This window comes from Biomphalaria glabrata, chromosome 4 (genome assembly GCF_947242115.1).
Source record: "Biomphalaria glabrata chromosome 4, xgBioGlab47.1, whole genome shotgun sequence".
Taxonomy (NCBI): domain Eukaryota; kingdom Metazoa; phylum Mollusca; class Gastropoda; family Planorbidae; genus Biomphalaria; species Biomphalaria glabrata.
Genome location: NC_074714.1, coordinates 3,958,293 through 3,980,596, shown reverse-complemented (window position 1 = coordinate 3,980,596; position 22,304 = coordinate 3,958,293). Strand labels below are relative to the sequence as shown.

At 34.8% G+C, this 22,304-nt stretch overlaps 1 protein-coding gene across 3 annotated transcripts in view; it reads left to right on the top strand.

Annotated features, from left to right (window-relative positions):
• The first annotated feature begins 1,145 nt into the window (after positions 1-1,145).
• Positions 1,146-22,304, top strand: part of LOC106071975 (Fanconi anemia group D2 protein-like) — a 35,240-nt gene continuing 14,081 nt past the window's right edge. The window contains exons 1-21 of one of the 3 annotated variants that reach the window (XM_056027276.1): positions 1,146-1,280; positions 2,379-2,477; positions 3,585-3,707; positions 4,799-4,869; positions 6,542-6,594; positions 6,704-6,751; positions 7,132-7,183; positions 13,102-13,160; positions 13,304-13,391; positions 14,000-14,124; positions 14,224-14,311; positions 14,447-14,551; positions 15,108-15,178; positions 15,319-15,403; positions 16,512-16,685; positions 16,908-17,042; positions 17,582-17,713; positions 18,631-18,744; positions 18,930-18,979; positions 20,678-20,780; positions 21,218-21,365. In XM_056027276.1, the coding sequence (XP_055883251.1) occupies positions 2,441-2,477; positions 3,585-3,707; positions 4,799-4,869; positions 6,542-6,594; positions 6,704-6,751; positions 7,132-7,183; positions 13,102-13,160; positions 13,304-13,391; positions 14,000-14,124; positions 14,224-14,311; positions 14,447-14,551; positions 15,108-15,178; positions 15,319-15,403; positions 16,512-16,685; positions 16,908-17,042; positions 17,582-17,713; positions 18,631-18,744; positions 18,930-18,979; positions 20,678-20,780; positions 21,218-21,365 (1,861 nt within the window). In that variant the 5' untranslated portion in view covers positions 1,146-1,280; positions 2,379-2,440. Of the gene's footprint in view, positions 1,281-1,875; positions 1,898-2,378; positions 2,478-3,584; positions 3,708-4,798; positions 4,870-6,541; positions 6,595-6,703; positions 6,752-7,131; positions 7,184-13,101; positions 13,161-13,303; positions 13,392-13,999; positions 14,125-14,223; positions 14,312-14,446; positions 14,552-15,107; positions 15,179-15,318; positions 15,404-16,511; positions 16,686-16,907; positions 17,043-17,581; positions 17,714-18,630; positions 18,745-18,929; positions 18,980-20,677; positions 20,781-21,217; positions 21,366-22,304 lie in introns of those variants that run through there. The other 2 variants (XM_056027277.1, XM_056027278.1) reach the window with 2 other exon arrangements.

Below are 22,304 nucleotides of genomic sequence, written 5' to 3'. Positions count from 1 at the left end.
CACTGGAGAGAGTTATAAGAAATATACACATAAACACAAGGGGAACTATTACTAACTACTTCAGGAGAGAAAACATGGGTCCACAACCAACAGGGACGATATACAGCCAACCTCTACAATACCTTGCTTATGCCGATGACTTTGCCTTATTGGGTAAAGAAACCTCTGACATCGCTAGAGCCTTCATACAACTAGAAGAAGCATCTCGACCAGCAGGACTTGAGGTCAATGACAGTAAAACCAAGTACATCACAATGACAAGAGACAATCAAACAGAGGGACAAAATATCAAAATCAAAGACCACGAATTTGAAAACGTCCAAACTTTCAAATATCTAGGAAGTACTATTAATTTCGAAAATGACCTACTAACAGAAATAAAGGAAAGAATAGCAGCAGGCAACAGGGCATTTTATAGCACCCACCATTTACTTAAGAGCAAAATGATTTCAAGTAAAACCAAGAAAATAATATACAAAACTATAATAAGACCAGCAGCAATGTATGGAAGTGAGACCTGGACACTGACAAAGACATCTGAAAATTTACTTAACACTTGGGAAAGAAAAATTCTTAGGAAAATCTATGGTGCCATACAGGATGAAACAGGGTGGAGGACACGCACTAACCATGAGTTATATCAATTATATGAAGACCCACCAATAGTGAACGAAATAAAAAAGAACAGACCACATTGGGCAGGTCACCTTGAAAGAATGTCAGACAACAGAGGGGCGAAAATCGTATACAGGCAAAAACCAAAAGGCAGGCGACCCAAAGGCAGACCCCGAATGCGATGGTTAGATGACGTGGAAGCAGATCTGAAGCAGCTTGGGGTTAGAGCGTGGAGACGAAAGGCCCAGGAGAGATCTGAATGGAAGGATGTGTTGAAGCAGGCCAGAGCCCTCCATGGGCTGTAGCGCCACTAGGATGGATGGATGGATGGATGCATTGATGATAGACAGCATAATAGATAGATATAGACGCTTAGATCTATATCATATAGAGAAACAGAAAACAACGTAAAAGCTACTGCTGCTTTATGTTTTAAAATCTCTATTGTGGGCACCCACCTCTTGTCAAGCTGGGGCAGTAGCCCCGCCTGCCTTCCTCCAAATTAGGCACTGGGCTCACTGGCTGTTATAGTTATACTCATTATACTGCAATAGCACGTATAATTAAGTATAATAATGCATTTCTTCTTGCACATTAAAAGTTGGCAACTCTTTTTCTTTTGCGGGAAATTCGTGAGGCACTACTGCAAATGTAAACAATCTGTGGTAATCTATTACTTTTGTAGATCTACATCTATAATCTAGAATAGATTTATCTAGATCTCTAGATTCTATATCAAGTGTATCCAATATAGTCTAGATCTATCTATAATCTATGTAGAGATTAATTATAAATAAGATATCGATCTCAGAACTTTTTTTCTAGATCTACATTATCTACGATTATTATAAGTATCTAATCTTAGGTTAATGTAGAATGAATGATAAGAATCTAGACTAGATCTAGGTCTAGACTGTCTTTAGTGACTTTAGTCTTAGTACTCTTAGTCTTACTCGCTCATAGCTTAGTCAGTGTCTAGTTAAGTCTAGAGTCTAGTACAGTCTAGTCTAGTAGTCTAGACTAGCTAGCCTAGAGTAGAGTGACTAGAGTCAGATCTACTGATCATCATCTAGTCTACTGTCACACTAATTTAGTACTTAGTCTAGTCAGTAGAAGTAAAAAAAGTCAAAGTGACAATTGAATTGACAAGTCCAAGTCTAAGTCGTCTTTAAAAGTACTAGAATCTAAAACTAGACCAAATAAACAAGCTCACAAAAGAAGCTGAGAAGACTGAAAATCATATAATATAGACCCTCTAGATCTATATAGCAAGAAAACTCAGGTGATTAGAATGAACAATGTCAATATACATACATATATATATATATATATTATATAACTTTACACAAACACCGCTACAGCTCCAAGGAGTAAACCTACTGGAAACCGACAACTTTGTCTTTGCCTTAACCCCTGGAAGCATTATAAACAAAGAAGGTGGAGCAGACGCAGATGTAAAAAATCAAATCAACTAGGCAGATATGCTTTCAATACTCCTCTGGCAGTCAAAAGCTCTGTGTCTACAAAATTAAATCCGCATCTTCAACTCAAATGTGAAAGCTATTCGTTTATATGGTGCAGAGACTTGGAGAATAACAAATAACATCCATATGGACATGCTTCAAGCATTCACTAACAAATGTCTAAAACACATAATTGATGGTATTATAGCTGTAGTAGTCTATTACTTAACTAGATCTAAATCTAGACTAGAATGTTTTAGACAGTTCCAGCATCATCTTTTTTTTTTATATGATCATCAGATGGGAAAACTGAGAGACTGGTCTGACTCTTAGTTTCAAGTCTCTCTAGAATCTAGATCATCATGACAAGTTTAAGTAGAAAACGAAGCCAGCCAAAAGGTAAATTTACTCTACTCCTACCTCAAGTTTAATTGGTTTACAATTTAATGTCACTATGAGATGACTCTTAATCGTTCCATGACTGAAGGAGGCTAACAACATTATTGTGAAAGGCTTTGTGGTAAAATAATTTAGATTAGATCTTAACTCTTTCTCTCCGTAATTATTTTTCCACGTTTTGAAGGAATTCTTCATTTGCTTATTACTATTTCACTACCCTTGTTATGATTGGGCTTCAATAGCTTTGTTGTTTGTTATCAGAAAATGTTGTATTTGGTATAGAATTAAAGGGAAATGCATGCTCTTTTTATATAATTCAAAGTCAAGTTAAAAAAAATTAAACATTAATTTAATTTAATGAAGTAAAAATCAATGATGGTATCGTCAATTAGGAGAGAAAGAGTTAATGTAGTTTTCCTTTGCGTTCCTCATGAAACAAGGGCCTCAGTAAAAACATGCCATTCTCCACGGTCTCTTGTTAGCTTTTTAATGGCTTCCCAGATCTTTCCCGTCCTTTTCTCTTCATTTATTACACTGCGTCGCCACTTTCTTTGTAATGTGAGCTTGTCATAAAATAGTTTCTAAGGGGGTTAAAATTTTTATATGTCATGTAATACATACACGTTTTTACCCATTCCTTGCCATTTCTGCAAAGTCTATGCAAATCAAAGTTAATTACACCACATGCTGATATAATGACCTAGCTCAAACAATGTGTTGACAAACTTAAAGCCATATTCAGTTTATGCATTCACATGACCAGCCAGCTGTGTAAATTTCTTTGAGATTATTTTTTTTTTACCTCTAGTTTCGAAGTCAATTATACTGCAAATGATTGCAAAGATTAAGTGTAATATATATTATGTGACCATGCAAACCCAGTTGCGAACTGCATATCTTTCCATCGTTGATATCAATCTTTTACATGCTTTCTGGTCTAAATATAAATGTGGCCTTATACTGACCTTTTCTCCTTACAATTTTATATCGCTGCATTTTGATTTTATTAATGTTAACATTAACATACTATCATAACTCAGAATCTTAGACTCTTTAGGTTTTTTTTTGTCTCTGATGATACAGCTTGTATCTTTCACCTATCCTCAGATGTGGCCTCTGGCAAGAAATCTAAGACTGATACAGACTTTTACGACAAACAGAATTTATTGTGCAAACTATCTACAGAAGCAGGTTTGATTTTGAAAAATGGCAGCCAAGATAATGAAATAAGTAATTACTAATTGTTTCCTTTTAAAATTGCAATCTTGAAAAAAAAAATGAAATTTTGTGAAAATTACTTATGATTTAAAAAAAATAGATTAAAAGTATTGCACTTGTTCCATAGAAAAAAAAAAAACTTGGATGAGATCTTTGAGGCAGGAGGTGCATAGATCATAGTAAAAGTAAAGTTAAGTTCCCCTTACAGATCTTGCGATCTATGGGGCAGATGATGTAAAGGTCATCTGTTTCTGTTCACAGTAATTAGAATTTATAAATAGGTTTTGCACAACCGTGAAGTGCCATCATTGTCTAATTTTGTTTTGTTGTTTTATAAGTGTTTTGGTTTTCTGCAGCGTGTAAACTAGATGCTTATAGACTTTAGTTTCGAGAAGATACTCAAGATTTCCATAGTACTAAAAATAGGCAAGAAAATTACAAATAAATTCTAGTTTCTTCTAGATTCTTAGTAAGGGAATATATTCAAGGGAAGGTGATAAGTATGGCTGGTGAAAATAGTTTCAATATATATATATTTCCTTCAGAAATGAAGAGTATTATCTCTTAGTCTTTAATAGATCCAATAAAAACAACTATAATCTCAATTAGCACATCATTTTATGAGTTTTACATTCTTATCCTTTACTCTAACATCCTGTTGTTTTTCTGACCCGTTTCCACACAGTCCTGACCTACACACTTTCTTAACTGTTCACTCTTCTGTGTACTATGAAGGTCAACTGGTCTTTCCATACACAGCCAGACACAATACACTACTTCTCAAAAGAAGCACACTTTCTATCACAAGTCCAAATCTCCTTCAGGACAATAGGGTGACAATTCAAAGCACATAACCACACAACAAGGTGCTCTTCCCTCATGAAATGTTAGGCACCCACTAGAACAGGTTGGATGGTCAACTTTGTGATTGACCATCACATCGTATATGTATACAACATATGGTTATTTAGCTCTTTTTCTTCCTCTTAGCTTTTACTTGCCCCCCCCCCCCCCGGCTCCCTTAGTCTTTCTCGTTCAGACTCAAAGGTATGTAGGAATACTTATTGCCTTTGTTTATATTTTCTCAAATCTGCCCCCAACAGGTGTGCCAAAAGTTCTGTTCCAAAAACAGCTTGGAACTGCTTTGAAAAACTACTCAGAAAATTTGTTGGAAGTAAGTACTAGGAAGTTTCAGAATTAAATGTACTACCTAAGTTAGTTTTACATGTTTCGGATGTTCCTTCAGAGATGAAAAAAGTTTACCTCCTAATCCAAACCTCCGGTACGGGGTGGGAGTGGGCAGGGTTTGAACTCGGGACTATCGATAAGTCAGAATAACCATATCAAATTTGAATCAAATTAGAATTAAAGTCTGAATTTCCCATAAGCCATCATCTTCTCAGAAGCCATTCAGGACATATTTAAAAGCATTGTTTGAAACTGAAGCGATACACAAAAATAAATTCTGCACATCTTTAGGACATTTACAAAACCACAGCTCCATAATTAAATTGTCGGAGAAAAGAAAAGGAACATATGGGCTCATACTTCATAGTGTCACGAGTCGAGTCTGTGACCTATTTAGACCAGTTTCTAGAAGCGAGTTCAAACTAGTGCAAGTGTCCAGCGTAAACAAGTTAATTTTAGGTATCCAATCAAAGAAAGGGGTTAAAGGAAAAAAATAGCACACGTCAGCTTCTAGAATGTCAAAGTTACTAAAATAATTAGGGGAGAAGGTTCCATGATTCTGGAATGTACGATTAAGAAAGGTATAAATTAAGGGAAAGTCTGTTAGATGGGGTCCTCACATAGTAGTAGTTTTTGTAGAGCGATGGTCCTCACTTAAGTCTTCTCTTAGTACAGGTTTATTCAAGTTTTGTGATATTAGTGGGTCCATTTAATTAAAGTTTTATTAGTTGAAGTAATATTATCTGAAGTTTTATTACTTGAAGTTGTAGTTGAAGTTATACTAAGTGAAGTTTCATGTATCTTCAAGTTTTATTTATGAAGTATCAAGTCACGTTGTTATTGAATTGACAAGTTAATTTTATGTGAAGAAGAAGTATTATTAAAGAAGTTTAAAGAAAATACAGAGAGATGTTTCTTTCTTCATTTCATTGAATTGTCAAGTTTGATAATATAATCCCCGGCAAGTAGTTTGATAATATAATCCCCGGCAAGTGTGATCGTCACACATAGTCATAAGAATAGATTCCAATTTGCCCTAGAAAACTTTCAGCTATTTTTTAAACAAAAAAAAATATTTATAGGCTTTTATGGAAATTCTAAAAGGGCTTAGAATAAGATTATGCACAGTTGGCATATTTATTATTAATATATATACTAAATACTTGGGAACGAAAAATTCTTAGGAAAATCTGTGGTGCTATACAAGATGAAACAGGGTGAAGGACACACACTGATCTAAAGATATATCAATTGTATGAAGACCCACCAATAGTGACTGAAATAAATAAGAACAGACTATGTTGGACAGGTCACCTTGAAAGAATGTCAGATAACAGAAGAGAAAAAATTGTATACGGGCAAAAACCATAAAGGCAGAACTTGAATGTGATGGATTGATGATCTGGAGGCCGATCTGCAACAGCTTGGGGTTAGGGCGTGGAGACAAAAGGCCCAGGAGAGATCTGAATGGAAGGATTGTTGAAGCAGGCCAGAGCCCCCCATGGGCTGTAGCGCTACTGGGATGAATGAATAGTTGGCATATATAAAAAGAACAATGTTTACTAATGTTTTACAATTATCATTTGTTTAACTTTGTTTACAATATTCTATATTTGTATTAATTTTATAATTATTTTTGTTATATTTTATTCTTTCAGACAGTTCAGACCTTTACAAGTAACTTTGAAGAATATATTGACGATACCAAAAGGTAACACACCAACCATCGTATAACTGTATTTATTGCACCTTTTCATTGAAAGTAGAATAAAATAAATTGTACTGCTATTCTTTAAACAGTTTTTCTTTTTCTCCGGCAGATTTCACAAGAGTTTAATGTCATGTGTTTTAACTTTAGATGGCAAAAGGTAACTTACATAATACTTACAAATATTTTAATGACCTAGTTTCTAGAGCAAAACAAAAGTCTTAACCTTAAAAATTTTAATTTATTAATGAATTTTATTTCTAAGTTTATCAATCTATAACCAGTGATGATATAATAGTTTTTGAATAATTAGAAATCTTTTTAAAAAGAAAAATAATTTTAACTTGATGTTCAAAGATGGATATGTCATTAGTAATTTGATAATTTTTGTGGTTGGTTCTTGATTTTATGTGTAATTTACAAAGCTTATAGAAAATAGCTTTAAAAAAAATTCTTTTTCTAATAGATAAGATTAAGAATGTTTATCTATTTTGAAATTTCATTTCACCTTCACTGTTTATCTTACTTTTTAACTTGCAGCTCACAGACAGACTCGGTAGTTAGAATATTTCTTGGTGTGGATGTAATACAGGTAAAGAGATATTTTCTGATTGTAAGACTATTCAAATAGCTTCTTATTTTTGTCTAGAGCATATTTTGTTTTTATATATATAATTCAGATTTCAAAATAGAGTAATTGGAGAATGTTTCAAAATGTTTGGTTTCTTTTTAAAGAACTGCAATAAGTTCTCTTTTATTATTTCCTAGAGCATTATGTACAAAAAATGTGTTAACAAGGAATGATCAAGTTTTCATCATTTTTGTCATAATAGGTGTCACAACATTCAGATGGTATGACGTGTTGTGATGCCGGGGATTTTACTTGAATTCAATAGTTAACAAAAATGACGATCTAGAATTACAATTGACGATTCTTTGATAAAACAAAACTCTGGAACTTTATTTAAATATAACGTACGTACAGCTTATGTACAAAATTACAAATCAATGAGCATGAAACATATTACAAAGGCTTTTCAAACAGAGCTCTTAGAAACGTGACTGTCTACAAGGACATTATTTTATTGACTGGCGTTACTTTCTTACTCCCCGCCAATTCTCTGGCGCTAACTCTTTTCAAAAAATGTCTTTGTTTTATTTCAAATCAACCAATAGATTTCAGACTTCATAATCACGTCCCTTGGGTAAATCCTGACGTGTCTAAATTTGAGGGTTAAATCCCGAGGCTCATGTCGAGGGCTTATATTTTCTTTTAAAAGTGAAATGTACAAACAATTCTATAATGTAATCTGTGACATATTACCCCCCCCCCCCTCCATTTAGCATTTGTATGGTAATGGAAATGCTCATATGTATTAAAATTATTTAAATATACACAAAATACCATACATGAAATTATAGAAAAATGGTTAAGGTAACATATGCCAAAATAAAGTCAACTTGGAGATAAAAAAAAAAAAAATGTAAATGCAGTGGATAAAATTATTGATGACTTTGGACACCTGTTTCACTATTCAAGTGGTTATGAAAATGAGACAATGCTTGTCATGAACAATATCAAAAGTTATACAAAGCATAATACTTGGATAAACTAAATCTTGAATTGAATAGGTTACCTCTCTTCATGGTGCTTCATGATAATATTAAAATATGACATTATAACTCATTTGGTTAGTACTAATGTGAAAATGTGTACATGGAAAAATATATTGCATATGAAAAATTGACATAGAAAAAATAATTGTGATAGTACATGACAATCTTCTGAGAAAATAATACTCAATGTGATCAATCTTCTGAATAATAATACTCCATGTGATATAAATCTCAACATGTGTGAAGCAATGAAAAATTCCAATTGTCTGTCATGTATCTGTACTATTATAATAGGATATATGCAATAATATTCGACCTGAAATAAAATACCTGAAATAAAATGCTCATGATTTAAAAATTAAAATGTCTGATGCATGTCATATGCAAAGATGCTGAAACATAATAAACAAAGTATCTTGAATGAGTGACTTTCCTCAGTGGGTTGCTTGGTGCTGAAATAAATACAACATCTGATATAGAACTCCTGTGGAAAAAATGAGTAGACAAATTAATTGATTAAGTACAACTGAATACTGTTCTTCCTTGACGAGTATGAATGATAATGGATCAAGTGGCTCTAAATATGCTATAGTACATATGTAGAGTAGAAATGTAAAGTTCGGAACCTTTCTGAATTGCCGACATGGATGTGCATGTGCGTGTTCTAAACTTGAAGAAAAGGTCTTTCTGTTTATGAAGCTGTTGTCTCCATGTCATAATGATCTCACAGATAATGTCTGATTGAACCGCGTTTGATTTTGGTGAAAATAAGAACTGTCCGAAACCAAAACTCAATTTTCTGGTTGATGAACTTTGACGCTGTAGAACAATGGTAGCAGAATGCTTTGCATTAGAATGTTCAATAGAGCAATGACTGAACATGTCTGAGTTCAATCGGTCAATACAGCAATGTTGAAGAAGTTCGTTTGTTCTTTTCTGAAGAAAAGTTGCTCCTTGAGTAGAAGGAGGATGAAACTTGGTGTTGCCACTGTTGTTGCTCTCTGAGTCGCTTTTAAATTGCAGTACTGGAAATGTTTCAGAAACACCGGTAAAGAAATCTGCATGGTCTGGAAACACTTTAGTGTCCTTCACTTTCTGTAGTGCTATGTCATTCAGAGTGATGACCTTGGGAATGTCAATGTTATTTGATGTTGGTAATGAAACATCTATCTCAGGAATGGGTGTTGATGATGTTTCTTCCTCAGGAATAGTTGCTGCTTTGATGTCTTCATTATCTGTTTCATGGTAATGTTCAAACATATGAACATGAAATACTCTGGTAAACTTGTTGACATTGATTTCATAAAGCAGGTTGGAAATCTTTCTGGTGATGGTAAATGGACCTTGCCATTTGTAGAATAGCTTGTTACTCCAATCTGGTAACAGTAAATTGACTTGATCTCCTTGAGCAAAATATCTTGATTTCATGTGTTCATGTAATATTCTTTGACTTTCAATGTTCTTGGTTGTAATGGCTTCTTGAGTTGACTCACATTCTTTCAAATGAGGAATACTTGTATGAGTGTTAGAGTCAAGTTGCATAGTTTTTCTTTTTTCTGGTATAGCCAAAGTTGATTGAATATAAGTATCTGCTTCTGGTTCTTGAGACTTGTCTTGATGGACTTCAGTTTGACCAGTTAGAGTTCTTGTATCATTGCTAGAGACTCTGGGCATGTCGTCTTGTTCTTCAAAGTTCAACAATGGACATTCGGGAATTGGAGGTGGACTGATGACCGGTAGGGATGGGCTTGATGTAACTGGGGGTGTCCATGTTGAATGTTCTTGATTGTTGCTGGCTACTGGACTAGTAACTGGTTCTGTTGCATTCTGCATAACTTGAGTAACTGAGGTAGCCATGTGATTATTTTGGCTAACTTGTTCAGGTGCCAAATGTTCTTGTTGTCTGGACATGGATCTTGTCATTACTGCCAAACATTTTTGACCTTGCTCTATGGCATTTGTCCATTCAGTAAGTTCTTGAGGAGTGCATTCTTTAACTCCCTCTGTTTCCAATGATTAGGTCCACTGGTAGATTGGGTGTTACTAATGCTTTTGTTTGACCACTGAAGAATGGTGTGGTAACATAAATGATGGCTTCAGGTAACTTGCTGACAGTTCCGTTGAATGCAGTGGCTTGGACGTGGTTGCCTGTGAAACGGTTTGTGTGTACGAAGCGTTCATGTACTAATGTGGACGTGCTTCCGGTGTCACGAAGAACTTCCACCTTCTTGTCTCCTACAAAGCCTGGATAAAATTTGAGACCATTGGACTTTGCAATGACTGTCATAGTTGAGTGCTCATTGTAATAGCTTCTGTTATATGAGCTTCTGTTTGGCATATATTGTGGTCTGGAGTCCTGTGAATGACTTCTGTAGCGAGGTTTGTTGTTATCTGGTTTATTGTTTCCAGGTGCTTTGTTGAGATTGTATTGCTCTCTATTGCTGTATCTTTGAGTTGGTGATATGGGTCTATCAAAATTTTGATTTTTGGAGACTGCCTGTTTTTTCCAACATTCATGAGTTTGGTGACCCTTTTTATGGCAAAATGAACATTCTGTGGTTCTGCTGCGGCATTGAGATGTGAAATGCCCTAGTTTATGACATTTGTTGCATTTGACTTTGTCATCTGACTTATATCTTGCATTTTTGTCTTGAGCAAAGCAGACAAAATTTTCTTCAACAGATGGTTTGACTGACTTGTTTGGATAGGCTGCTCTATATTGTCTGATGATCTTGGTTAATGTCTGGATATCAGTAGGATTTCTCTCTATAATGTAGGACTGAATATCTTCTGAGTGAGCATGGGTATTGTTGTCGATAATAATATGTTGACGAAGAGCTTGGTAACTTTCTTCTATTTTTGCCATGGATACCCATCTATCAAACCACATTGACATATTAGCTACAAAAATTTGAGGATCATCATTTTGCTGTGGCCTTTCATTATAGAATTTCTTTCTATAGTTGGCTGAAGTTGCTCCGTATTGGCGCAGTAGAGCTTCCTTGATATCAGAGTAAGTGCTGCGTTCATTGATGGACAGTTGTGAGCAAATGTTGACAGCTTTGCCAGTCAAAAGGGTGAGGAGTGAGCTCGACCAATGTGCTTCAGGTAGACCGGATGTTGTAGCTATTTCTTCAAATCTTATGAGATACAAGTCCATATTGTCAATGTTTTCGTTGAAAGCCGATATTTTGTTCATTAATCTGTATTTGTCAAACATACTTGAGTGACCTTGAATTGGAATGCTTTCTTTATTTTCTTTATTTTGCCTTTCGAATTCCATTTTTTCTTTTTCATGTTGCCTTTGTTTTTCGGCGTCTTGTAATTTTTTTTCTTCTAATTGCATGCGTTTTTCAGATTCTTGCCTTTGTTTTTCAGATTCTTGCCTTTGTTTTTCAGATTCTTGCTCTTGATATTCTTTTTCTTCTTGTCTCTCTGCCCACTGCCACTGGTCTGACTTTGGGATTTGCTTTTCTTTGGCTAATTCTACCAATTTGAAGAATCGTTGTGTTCTATAACTGGAAGCCATATTTAATTTTTTTGTTAGTTTCTTGTATTGGAGCAAAATGTTCAATATCTGGATTTTGGCTTTATCTCAGATATAATAATAATATAGATCTAGTGACAAAGTTCTTGAAGCCTCAATTTGCTAATAAATTCTTGACAGTAGACTTGTAGTTACTGGAGTCGTATGATTGATATATAGATCTATTGAGCCGATGTACTTTTTACTGGTTTAACAGTTGGTTAAATCTGGTCTTCTGTTTACTTTGTGCTGCACAAATGATTATTTACTGGTCTTCTTTATAATGCCAGTTATTTGATTTACTGGTCTTTTTTATAATGCCAGTTATTTGATTTATTGGTCTTTTATATTGCCAGTTATTTGCTTTACTGGTCTTTTTATATTGCCAGTTATTATGTATATTGGTCTTATTCCTTTTGCCAATTACATATAATAATGGATTTCGTGAGTTAGATGTAACTCTAACGAAAATCTTTATAAAAGAATTATCGATAACCAACTGACCTGTTAAACACAGAAATTCTGTCCTCCGTTAAATAAGAATGAAGTTCCTTTGAAGAGTTTAGAAATTGGTCCCAGATCTAGATCTTGAATAAATTTCGTTAAAAGTTGTCCATAAACTTTTATTAGTCGGAGAGTGCCAAATATATCACAACATGCGCTGATGGTATGATGTCACGATGTGATGCCGGGGATTTTACTTGAATTCAATAGTTAACAAAAATGACGATCTAGAATTACAATTGACGATTCTTTGATAAAACAAAACTCTGGAACTTTATTTAAATATAACGTAAGTACAGCTTATGTACAAAATTACAAATCAATGAGCATGAAACATATTACAAAGGCTTTTCAAACAGAGCTCTTAGAAACGTGACTGTCTACAAGGACATTATTTTATCGACTGGCGTTACTTTCTTACTCCCCGCCAATTCTCTGGCGCTAACTCTTTTCAAAAAATGTCTTTGTTTTATTTCAAATCAACCAATAGATTTCAGACTTCATAATCACGTCCCTTGGGTAAATCCTGACGTGTCTAAATTTGAGGGTTAAATCCCGAGGCTCATGTCGAGGGCTTATATTTTCTTTTAAAAGTGAAATGTACAAACAATTCTATAATGTAATCTGTGACAATAGGATTCAGGAATGCTACTTCTCAATCTCTTACTTGGGTTCTCTTAGATTGTAGCAACACTATCTTTTACATCATTATTTAACTGGCCGCTAAATCATGGCTAATGGAATTCAACTTTTAATGAAATTAACACACATTTTTCTTTAAGCCACTATATATAAGTCTCGACTTTGGGACAGAAGATTAATGTTTGCTGTGTTTAGTAATTGCTTAAAATGTCTATAAACAGTCCACATTGATGTCACTTCTGCTGGATAAATTGCCAGAGTTTATGGGAGATCATGATGAGTAAGTTGCAAACACCTACAAATTACACTTATCTATTGATTGTTATGCAAGCATACAACTACAATTACAAATTAGACATATTTATTGATTGCATGCATAACACTAATTCTAAAAGAGTGGAAATAATTTTTTTTTCTTTGCAGCTACATTTTTGATAATGGTCAAAAAGTCTATGTTCCAAGATTATTACTTAGCCAGTATAGATTCTTGGATCGCATAGTTGATGGACAGGTAGACATTGTTTCTTAGCGCAAGTTTACAGGCTTATTTTTTTATTCAAAACTGAATAACGTCAGTGATATTAAGATGATTTTCTTTGAACAAATTTCATTTTCTGGTAAACTTAGTACAGAGAAAGATAAAAGGCTCTAGAAGAATAAGTTTAAAATTCGTTTACTTTGTAGGTTACACTCAGTACTATTTATTAAAGTCCATAAGTTGTAACTAAACAGTGGCCCAGAGTTAACAAGGGTGTCATAGTACTATTTATTAGTGTCCATAAGTTGTAACTAAACAGTCGCCCAGGGTTAACAAGGGTGTCATGTATAGCAAGCACAATGACCTTCCGCCTTTACTTTTCTGCAACTAATGTCAGAGCTGGGTAGACTTAGAGGCGCCCTTAAGATCCTGAAATTTCAAAATCCCAGGATTTGAACCCGGGAACAATCAGTTCAGAAACCTGGCGCTTTACCACAACACAACATATACATATGTAGAATATCAATATATTAGTTAGAATTATGAACTACTTAATCTAGTGTTTCTTATTGCTTGACAGTGTGTAAGAATTGAGTCAATGAAGCTAGAGACCAAAACTAGTGTGTATTTTCTGTTCTCAGACTTTGTCTCAGAAACTTCTGGACATTTTAAGTGTCTGCTCCTTGGATGTGCAGAAAGAAATAATGGCTTGCATCCCAGACATTGTTGATGACTCCCAGCATGAACAAGTAGCCAGGAAATTGAGGTAAAACATTTAGGAGAGTTCATATGAGTAAGTTATCTAAATAAAATTATCCATTTATTTGGCTAAAGCGTGCTGATTTTTTTTTTGTTCTATGTCCAGAGATGAGCTGCTGGGTAATAAAGACTTGACATGTCCTGTTATTGAAGCTTTGACATATTTGAACATAATGCCAGACCTTGTGGCTGAGGTAACGCTATCAATTGGACTTAAATATTTTTTTTTAATTGAAATGTTTTATTTCTTTGATGTTTTAGACGAGCATTATGTTACAAATTTGCTTAAGATATAAAGGTAATTTTCCTTTTTTTTTTTTTTTTTTAAGATTCGCACGTCTGTGTTAGACATTCTAAAGTCTTTTAGTATTCCTGATCTACCTGTTGTCATCAAGTTCTTATTGGAGTCTGTCACAGCTCAAGATGCAGCGGAGGTAGCTATTTGTGGTTGTGGTATAATGGGCTTTGTATGTGGCATCTGAAAAGTCTAACCATCTAATGTCAGCTTTTTCTTTGACATTGTCCCTTCTTTCAGTGCTTTTGTATATGATGTAGAGTTTATTATTCTGCATTTCATGATGTTTAAATTTGGTATTGAACTAAGATATGTGTCTGAGTGGCATTAATAGCTTGACTACTTATCAAGAGGGTTGGACTAGGACTTTGAATCCACACTTGAGCTATGTTTTGCTAAGCACCTAAGGGCAACACAGAAACCTTCTTTCCGATATTCTCCGCCATTCTCCTCCCTCAGATGTTCACAAAAGAGATTATAATACCAAAAATATGCTACATGAAATTGGTTTTAAAAATATGTATAATTTTTGTAGGCAACTATTTAAACTGTTTTTTTTTTTTTTTTTGTTATATGATGTTCAAATTTTAGATAAGCATTGCTAGTTTAACAATCTGCAATGCACTGTGCTGTACAGGGATCAGGGTTGCAATCTCTGTGCTGCCATTCATTGTTGATTTCATTTTCATCCTTAGGTAGTGAATGAAATCAGATCTAGTATTGACTTTACCACCTCATCTAAACTATCCAGTGAAAAGTTAGCCAGGTAAAGCTTTAGAAGTCATTACATAGTTACGAAACAATTGTATATATATATATATATAATATATATATTACATATATGTTTAATGGACACCATTTTGCTTTTGAACAGAAAGTAATCTCTTCTTAATTTTTTTTTTTTAGGATTAAAACAGGGGTGAAATTGACCATTGAAGCATTGAAAGATAAGATTCAATTTAAGAGATTTATCACTGAGGCTTGGATCAAAGTAACTATAATTAAATTTTTAGCCAATATGATTATTTTCTCTTTTAGGGAAATTAATTTAGAGGATAAGTATTGTTCATTTGAAGACTTGGTGGCTGTCATGGTGGTTGTACAGGTTTAACAAGGGAATAAGTCAAATTAATTAGGTTGCCCACCTTGGCAGGCTAATGCAGCAACAAATGACTGCAACAAAAAGTAACTAATTTTTGGCTTCAAATAACTGATCAACGCACAATTAACACAGTTACAAGTTGCATGTAAAAGTGAAATATGCTACATAAACATCTAGATAACCATGACATGGCTCTACACTAGCCTGAGACCTGCCCCCTACATAGAGTAGAGCAGAGATCTTGTGATGCCCTTTAAAAAAAACTTCAGCGACGATGCCTCATACCAACAAATCATGCCTACTTAAAATTATTTTAAATCCCTACTCTTCAACAAGGGGCAAACAGCGGCACAATACTCTAGAACAACAAAGGTCTTCTCCAAAAGCTGAAACGCATTCTCTGAAGACTAACAGAAACTAAGGGAATATTTACGCTAGCAACATTCTTATCACCCTGGAATGTGGACTTCCTGGGCCCTACTGTTTCAAGTCATGCACAAAAGGCCAACTATGGAAAATGGCACTGACATGCAGGATAAAGTGCTGAGGGGTCATGGGCTTGAGTCTCTGTGGTGAAGGATGTTTTGAATTTTGGGGTTGTTAGGATACCCCTGAGTCCCCCCAAATGGGTATGTGACATTAGTTGGCCATAGAAACAGATGAAATTTACATCATCTGCCCTATAGATTGAAAAACCTGAAAAACAATATAGAAGAACAAGAAAGACCTGATAGGGTTAGTCTTTTTTTCATTGTTCATTAAGAAAAAACATCAGTAAATTATAAGAATATAAGATTAAGTACTTTTAATAAAAGCCAAGCTATTTATAAACTGGCCCACAAAGTGAAATCACTTATCTTTTTTCTGATTAAAAATGTGTCTTTCATGTTTAGATAAAAATATTGATACTTTGTAGTTTTAAATGTTTCATATACTATTATTTTTTGTTTGTAGTGATTAGTACGCTGGATTTCTATATTGCTTATTTTTTCTTCAGGTTTTAGATGCTGCCAAGGATACTAAGCCTCTTGATTTGTTCATACTGCTCATTCTGTCCTGGTTGAAAAATAATAAAGACAGGAAGTCAGTAGAGAGTTTGTTTCGCAACAGAATCAGGTCTGGCAACATCACTCAAGTCGGATTAGAGAAGGCTTTTAGTCACCATACTGAGGTACATAGCTGTAGTTCTCTGTTATACAATAAGTTACTATTTTCATAAGTACTAATTCATAATTTCAAAGAAGAAGATAATTGCATACTACGTTACATTTTAATTGTAATCATTTGTTGAAAGCTGTTTATTTTGCTTGAAAGAACTTGCATAATGCCTATTCCTTAAAAGTAAAAATAGTTTCTATTAGTCATTTGTTTGTATTTTTATTTCTTCCCCCAGGTGTTGAGAGAATATTTCCCCTCTATCATGTCACTAGCCAGTGTTTTCCAGAGGTCACCCGAGCCTTCGATTTGTTTTATTGGCTGTTGTATGTACAAACTGGCATTCTCCTTCTTTGATTCATATTGTAAACAGGTAGTGGTATCAACTTGTTTTATGACTTATACTTTAGTGGTACTGAGCTCAAATTCTCAAATAAAACGTTTACATTTTTACAGATAGCTACCTTCCAGTTGCCAATTATAGTTTGTTTTGTTTTCATATGTTTTGGATAAACATTCAGAATTGAAGATGATTACGTCCCTGCCCAAAACTCATACAGGATGGCAGGGGTTGGGATCATCCAGACAACAGTCCAGAGTACATAGCACACACCCATGTAGCTATCCTAATCTAAATACTCTTAGGATGAAATTTTTAATTTAGTTATAAATAATTGCTTGCAATGTGTCTGTTAAGGACTAAATGTCTTGGGTTTGAGACCTGCTGTAGACCAAGTTTTACACTGGGAATGTAGACATTTTTTTCATTCTAGTATTTCATTCAGTTTTGGAAAGTAAATAGCATTGGACTCTTAAATGCTCATTTCCATTACACTAAAAGGTTTTAATATGTAAATTTGAATAATTATGGTTGTATAGTTTTATATGGAAAAATGTTATTTATTTAACCAGGAAGTTGTCAAGAATTTAATTAGTCATATTGGAAGTGGCTTTGCTGGGGAAATTGAGGCATCTTTGGATATTTTAGCTGAATTAATTCAAGACCAGCTACCGGAGATGGCGCGATTTGCTACATTCCTGAAGGTAAACATTCCTCTTTGATTTATTATATTGCTACTAAAGCTGTTTGAATGAATTTGTGTAAAGTATGTTTTTGGTCTCTAGTGTACTTGGTTCATGAGGTGGCCACCTAATTCAACACAATGTTTTCAAGTTTGAGCTCATCTAACATCATAGTAGGAGACAAAGGCAAAGTGACACATAGTCTTTTGGAATTCAGATACATTACTGAGTTTTTACTTAAATAAAAACATATAAAATCTTTTCTACTTTGCATCATCATCATCATCATCATTCCTTTGAGTTCCTCGTGGAACATAGGGCCTCGACATAAACACGCCACTCTCCACGGTCTCTTGCTAGCTTTTTGATGGTGTCCCAGCTCTTCCCGGTCTTCTCTGCTTCTTCAAGTACACTGCGTCGCCATGTTCTTTTTGGTCTTCCTCTGCGTCTTGTTCCCTGGGGGTTCCACTCTATGGCCTGCCTAGCTCTGTTGCTGGTATCTTTTCTAAGGGTGTGACCAATCCATCTCCACTTCCTCTCTAAGATCTGCACTTCTATATTTTTCTGTCCACTCATCTCTACTTTGCATACCAGTTTCTTAAGGAATGAATCAGTCTTAACTCTTTCTCTCCGTTATTATTTAACATGTTTTGATGGAATCAACGTTGGTATCATCAGTTAGGAGAGAAAGAGTTAAAGAATAGGAGGAAGATTCTTTGTGTCAATTCAATCTTTTGCCTGAAATAAAGTTAAAATCAATCCTCCATAAATCTCCCAGCCCAAAAGATCTCAATTTCATAGTTTGATGTAGTTTGTCAGTTTGATTAAATCTCACCACAAGTTGTCTAAAATGAGTTAGTAGTGAGTTCTTTAGTAAAAAAAAAAAGTACTATAGTCTTTCAAGTGAACATGTTTGAATAGATTTTACTTCTGTGCAGCGTGTGCTTGACTACTTGGACCACAATAACCTGTCTGTAGTGCAGATTAAAAAATTATACCTCATGCTAGCAAAACTGGCATTCACATCTTCACAGGATGGCAGTTATCTGCAGGTTGGTGTTCCCATTTATTGAAAATAACATTTATATAGAATAAAAGCTTCAACATTAACATACTAATTTAATTTATACCATGAGAAAGAAAAATGCAATCACAATAATAGTTTCAGATCTCATTCACATTTTTGAATAAATTTGGTTACCAAAAAATTTTTATTCTTTTTTTTTTTTTGCTACAGGATGACCTTCACATTATTATATGTAAACAGCTGACTAGCATCAATCCCAAGTATGTGTGATATCTTATGTACTTCCTACTTTACTACTAAAGTAGCTTGAATGTATTGTAAACTAGATCTTACATTGATTTATTGCTTTTGGGAAAAGCTGCAGTTTTCTTTTACAGCTTAGATCTATATAAATAGATTGTCAGAGTTTTGTCAGAGCAGTCTGATAATTATAGCCTCCTTCAATCATAACGACTAAGGGTCATCTCATAGAACTTTTTCATGTGACTGGAACTTTGTTTTGGAGAGACACTTCCATCCATATATATCGCAGGTTAAGTTGGCTTTCTCTATGGTGGTAGAGGAGCCATCCATTTTTCCTATGGCACGCTTTTCTCCAGAGCTGAGGCCCATGTTTTTTCGCTGTCCATAGCTTTCTTGGTCACCATCTCTCTCTCTCCATTTAGTGCAGTCTAGGGCTGTCTTCCCAATGGTCAGTATCAATGTTCACTGTTTTGAGGTCCCGTTTTATTACATCCACGTAACGGATAATGGGGCATCTAGTTTTTCTTGAGCCAGACGCGAGTAGTCCATAAGAATGACTTTCAGGATGAGATTGTCCTCCAGACTGTGTTGTCTGAGGACTGTAAAGATGCTGGGAAGATCCATTTGTGCAAAGCTCTCAGTATTGCACACTATCTCTTGCCTTGTGATTTCAAGATTCTTCAGAGGCAGCGCAAGTGGAATGAGTTTAGTTTCCTCTCTTGCTTTGCATAGGTAGTCCACGACTCACTGCTGCACAGTAGCATGCACAGAACGCATGCCATTTTGGTCGCTGTAGTGAGATTCTGATCTTCCCAAACCTCTTGGTCTGAGTCTAGTAAAGGTTGCAGCTGCCTTCCCTATTGTTTTTTTTTTTCTCATCTTCAAGAGACAGGTCATCTTGAATTGTTGATCTAAGGTTAGGTAAAAGAAATCATTTACATCATCCAACATGTTATCGTCTATGAGAATGGAGGGTGGTGCTGTAGCAGGTGGTCCCAGAACGTTTGTTTTCTTCTTGCTAATGGTTAGGCCATACTCTTTACAGGCCTGAGAGAAGCAGGACCTTAGTGACTGAAGCTCCTCTTGTTTGTGTGCCACTACTGTTGCATCATCCAGGAATAGCATATCTCTTACGAGGGTAGTTCTGGTTTTAGTTTTGGCCCTCAGTCTGGCAATATTCAGAAGTTTGCCATCCAATCTGAAATGGAGTTAGATGCCTTCGTTTGATTTGTCAAACGTGTTGTGGATTAGCAGTGAAAAGAGTATTCCGAAGAGGGTTGGGGCGCAGGAACCATTTACATCTTATATTTCTTTCAACATTTTCAATTATTACACAAAATTATTAAACAGACTTGACAGTTTTAGTGCATAATAATAATAATAATAATACTAATGGCAATGTCTTCTATTCAGAAGATTAAAAAACAACGAGTGCATTGTTTCACATCATTACCAAAACCAGCCAAATACTCAAGGAGCTTTTTGTTGCTTTGAGATAAAGACTTTTTCTAGAAGATAAATACATTTTCCATACATTGAGTATGATCTAGTCTAAAACTATTTATAGTGTAAAAACTATTAGAAACTTTTAAAAATTGCTGTTCTATTCTAGCTTTTTTTTAAAATTAGGATTTTGCTGAAGATGTGTGCAAGGCAAATTATATTTCAGTGACTTGCTCATTTGCTTCATATTTAATGTTGAACTTGTGTTTCAGATATAAACGAATGGGTGTAATGGGAGCCTTGTCCATCATTCATGCACTTGCATTCAGTGCTGAAAGTGCAGGGGGTGCTATGGGAGATAATGAATACAGTGAGGTTTGTCTTGAGTGAACACTCTTTTTTAATCTGCGCACCTTGTAGATTTAACATTGAATTTAATAGCTGGCATATACAGCTGTCTAATGTTATTGATATTTCTATTTAGAAAATAAATGGAAAATATTTTTGCATTTTATAAAGTAAGAGAATCATTATGATAAAAATAAATTGTCAAGACGGGCCCAAGAGTAAACATTTCAAAAACATTATACTGATGCTTTAGTTCGGTATGAAAATTTTTTTCTAAATTATTCATCGTAGATTAAAAGTTTAAAATATCCATCAGAGCATATTAACTTTCTTCGCTAAAGAGATTCTCACTGTTTTTTTTTTCAAAAGTTCAGCTTGAATTTAGTAGCGTTTGTTTTAGTATCTTAGCATGAGATCGCGTGCCCATTGAATGTAGTCTGATGTCATGACCTTACTAAACACAGGTCGTACAGTTGCTGGAGCTGGTCCAGAACAACAGCAACAAAGATCCAGAAACTCGGGCCCTGTTCTTGGACGGCCTGGCAGCTGTCATGGCTACAGAGAAAGTCTACAACAAAGTGATGCTGTGGGTAGCTAACAACATGACACAAGGTTAGTGGTGGTTTCAGAATTGTAGATCAGACTTTTTACTTAGCTTATGTTTTATTTATCCTATTGCTGGGTTCAACTTATTTAAAGAGCACATGTAGTTATATCTTGCAATGACTTATTAAACTTTCTCTTTCCCTTGTGATCTATAGGGCAGATGATTTAAAGGTCATCTGTTTCTGTGGCCCACGGTTAACTAGGGTGTTATGTGGCCAGCATAACGACCAACCACCTTTATTTTTCTCCAACTAATGTCAGGTACCCATTAGAGCTGGGTGGACTCAGAGGTGCCCAAAGATCCCGAAATTAAAAATCCCAGTCTTCAATGAGATTTGAACCTGGGATCCCTTGTTTGTTAGCCAAGCACTTTACCACTCAGCCACCATGCCTCCTAACCTTTCTATGAACTTGTCTGTGCTTTGACTACTTCTTCAGTATGTCAAGTCTGTTAAGCAAAATAGGCAAAATGTACACATTTAAAATGGCCCTTTATGCTTCCCTATGCAGAGAAGTTGCAGTAGTTTTTGTGTGGTCATTCCCTAAGTTATGTTGAAATCTCAATAACTAACAGGGTTCCAGCAGCTTCCTGATTTTTCAGGATTTCCTGGAAATCTCCTGACGTTGCAAAATATACACACACAAAAAAGTCTAGGAAATCTCAGGAAATTTTTAAAATCTCCTGAATTTCATAAAAAATCTCCTGAATATTTAACAGATAAAAACTTTCATTTCGGGATGTTATTCAATATGAAAAACGCCAGCACTAGGTGTGAAAAGAAAAAAATAACGCAGCTTGTCAGCTTTCAGTGAATAAAAATGTAACAATAGGGCAAATTTACATAGATTTTAGATCTAGATATTTAAAGAGGTATTTAAATATAGAATTATAATGGAAACGCTACATCTAGATCTATTTCATGTATATCTAGATCCATATCTTGA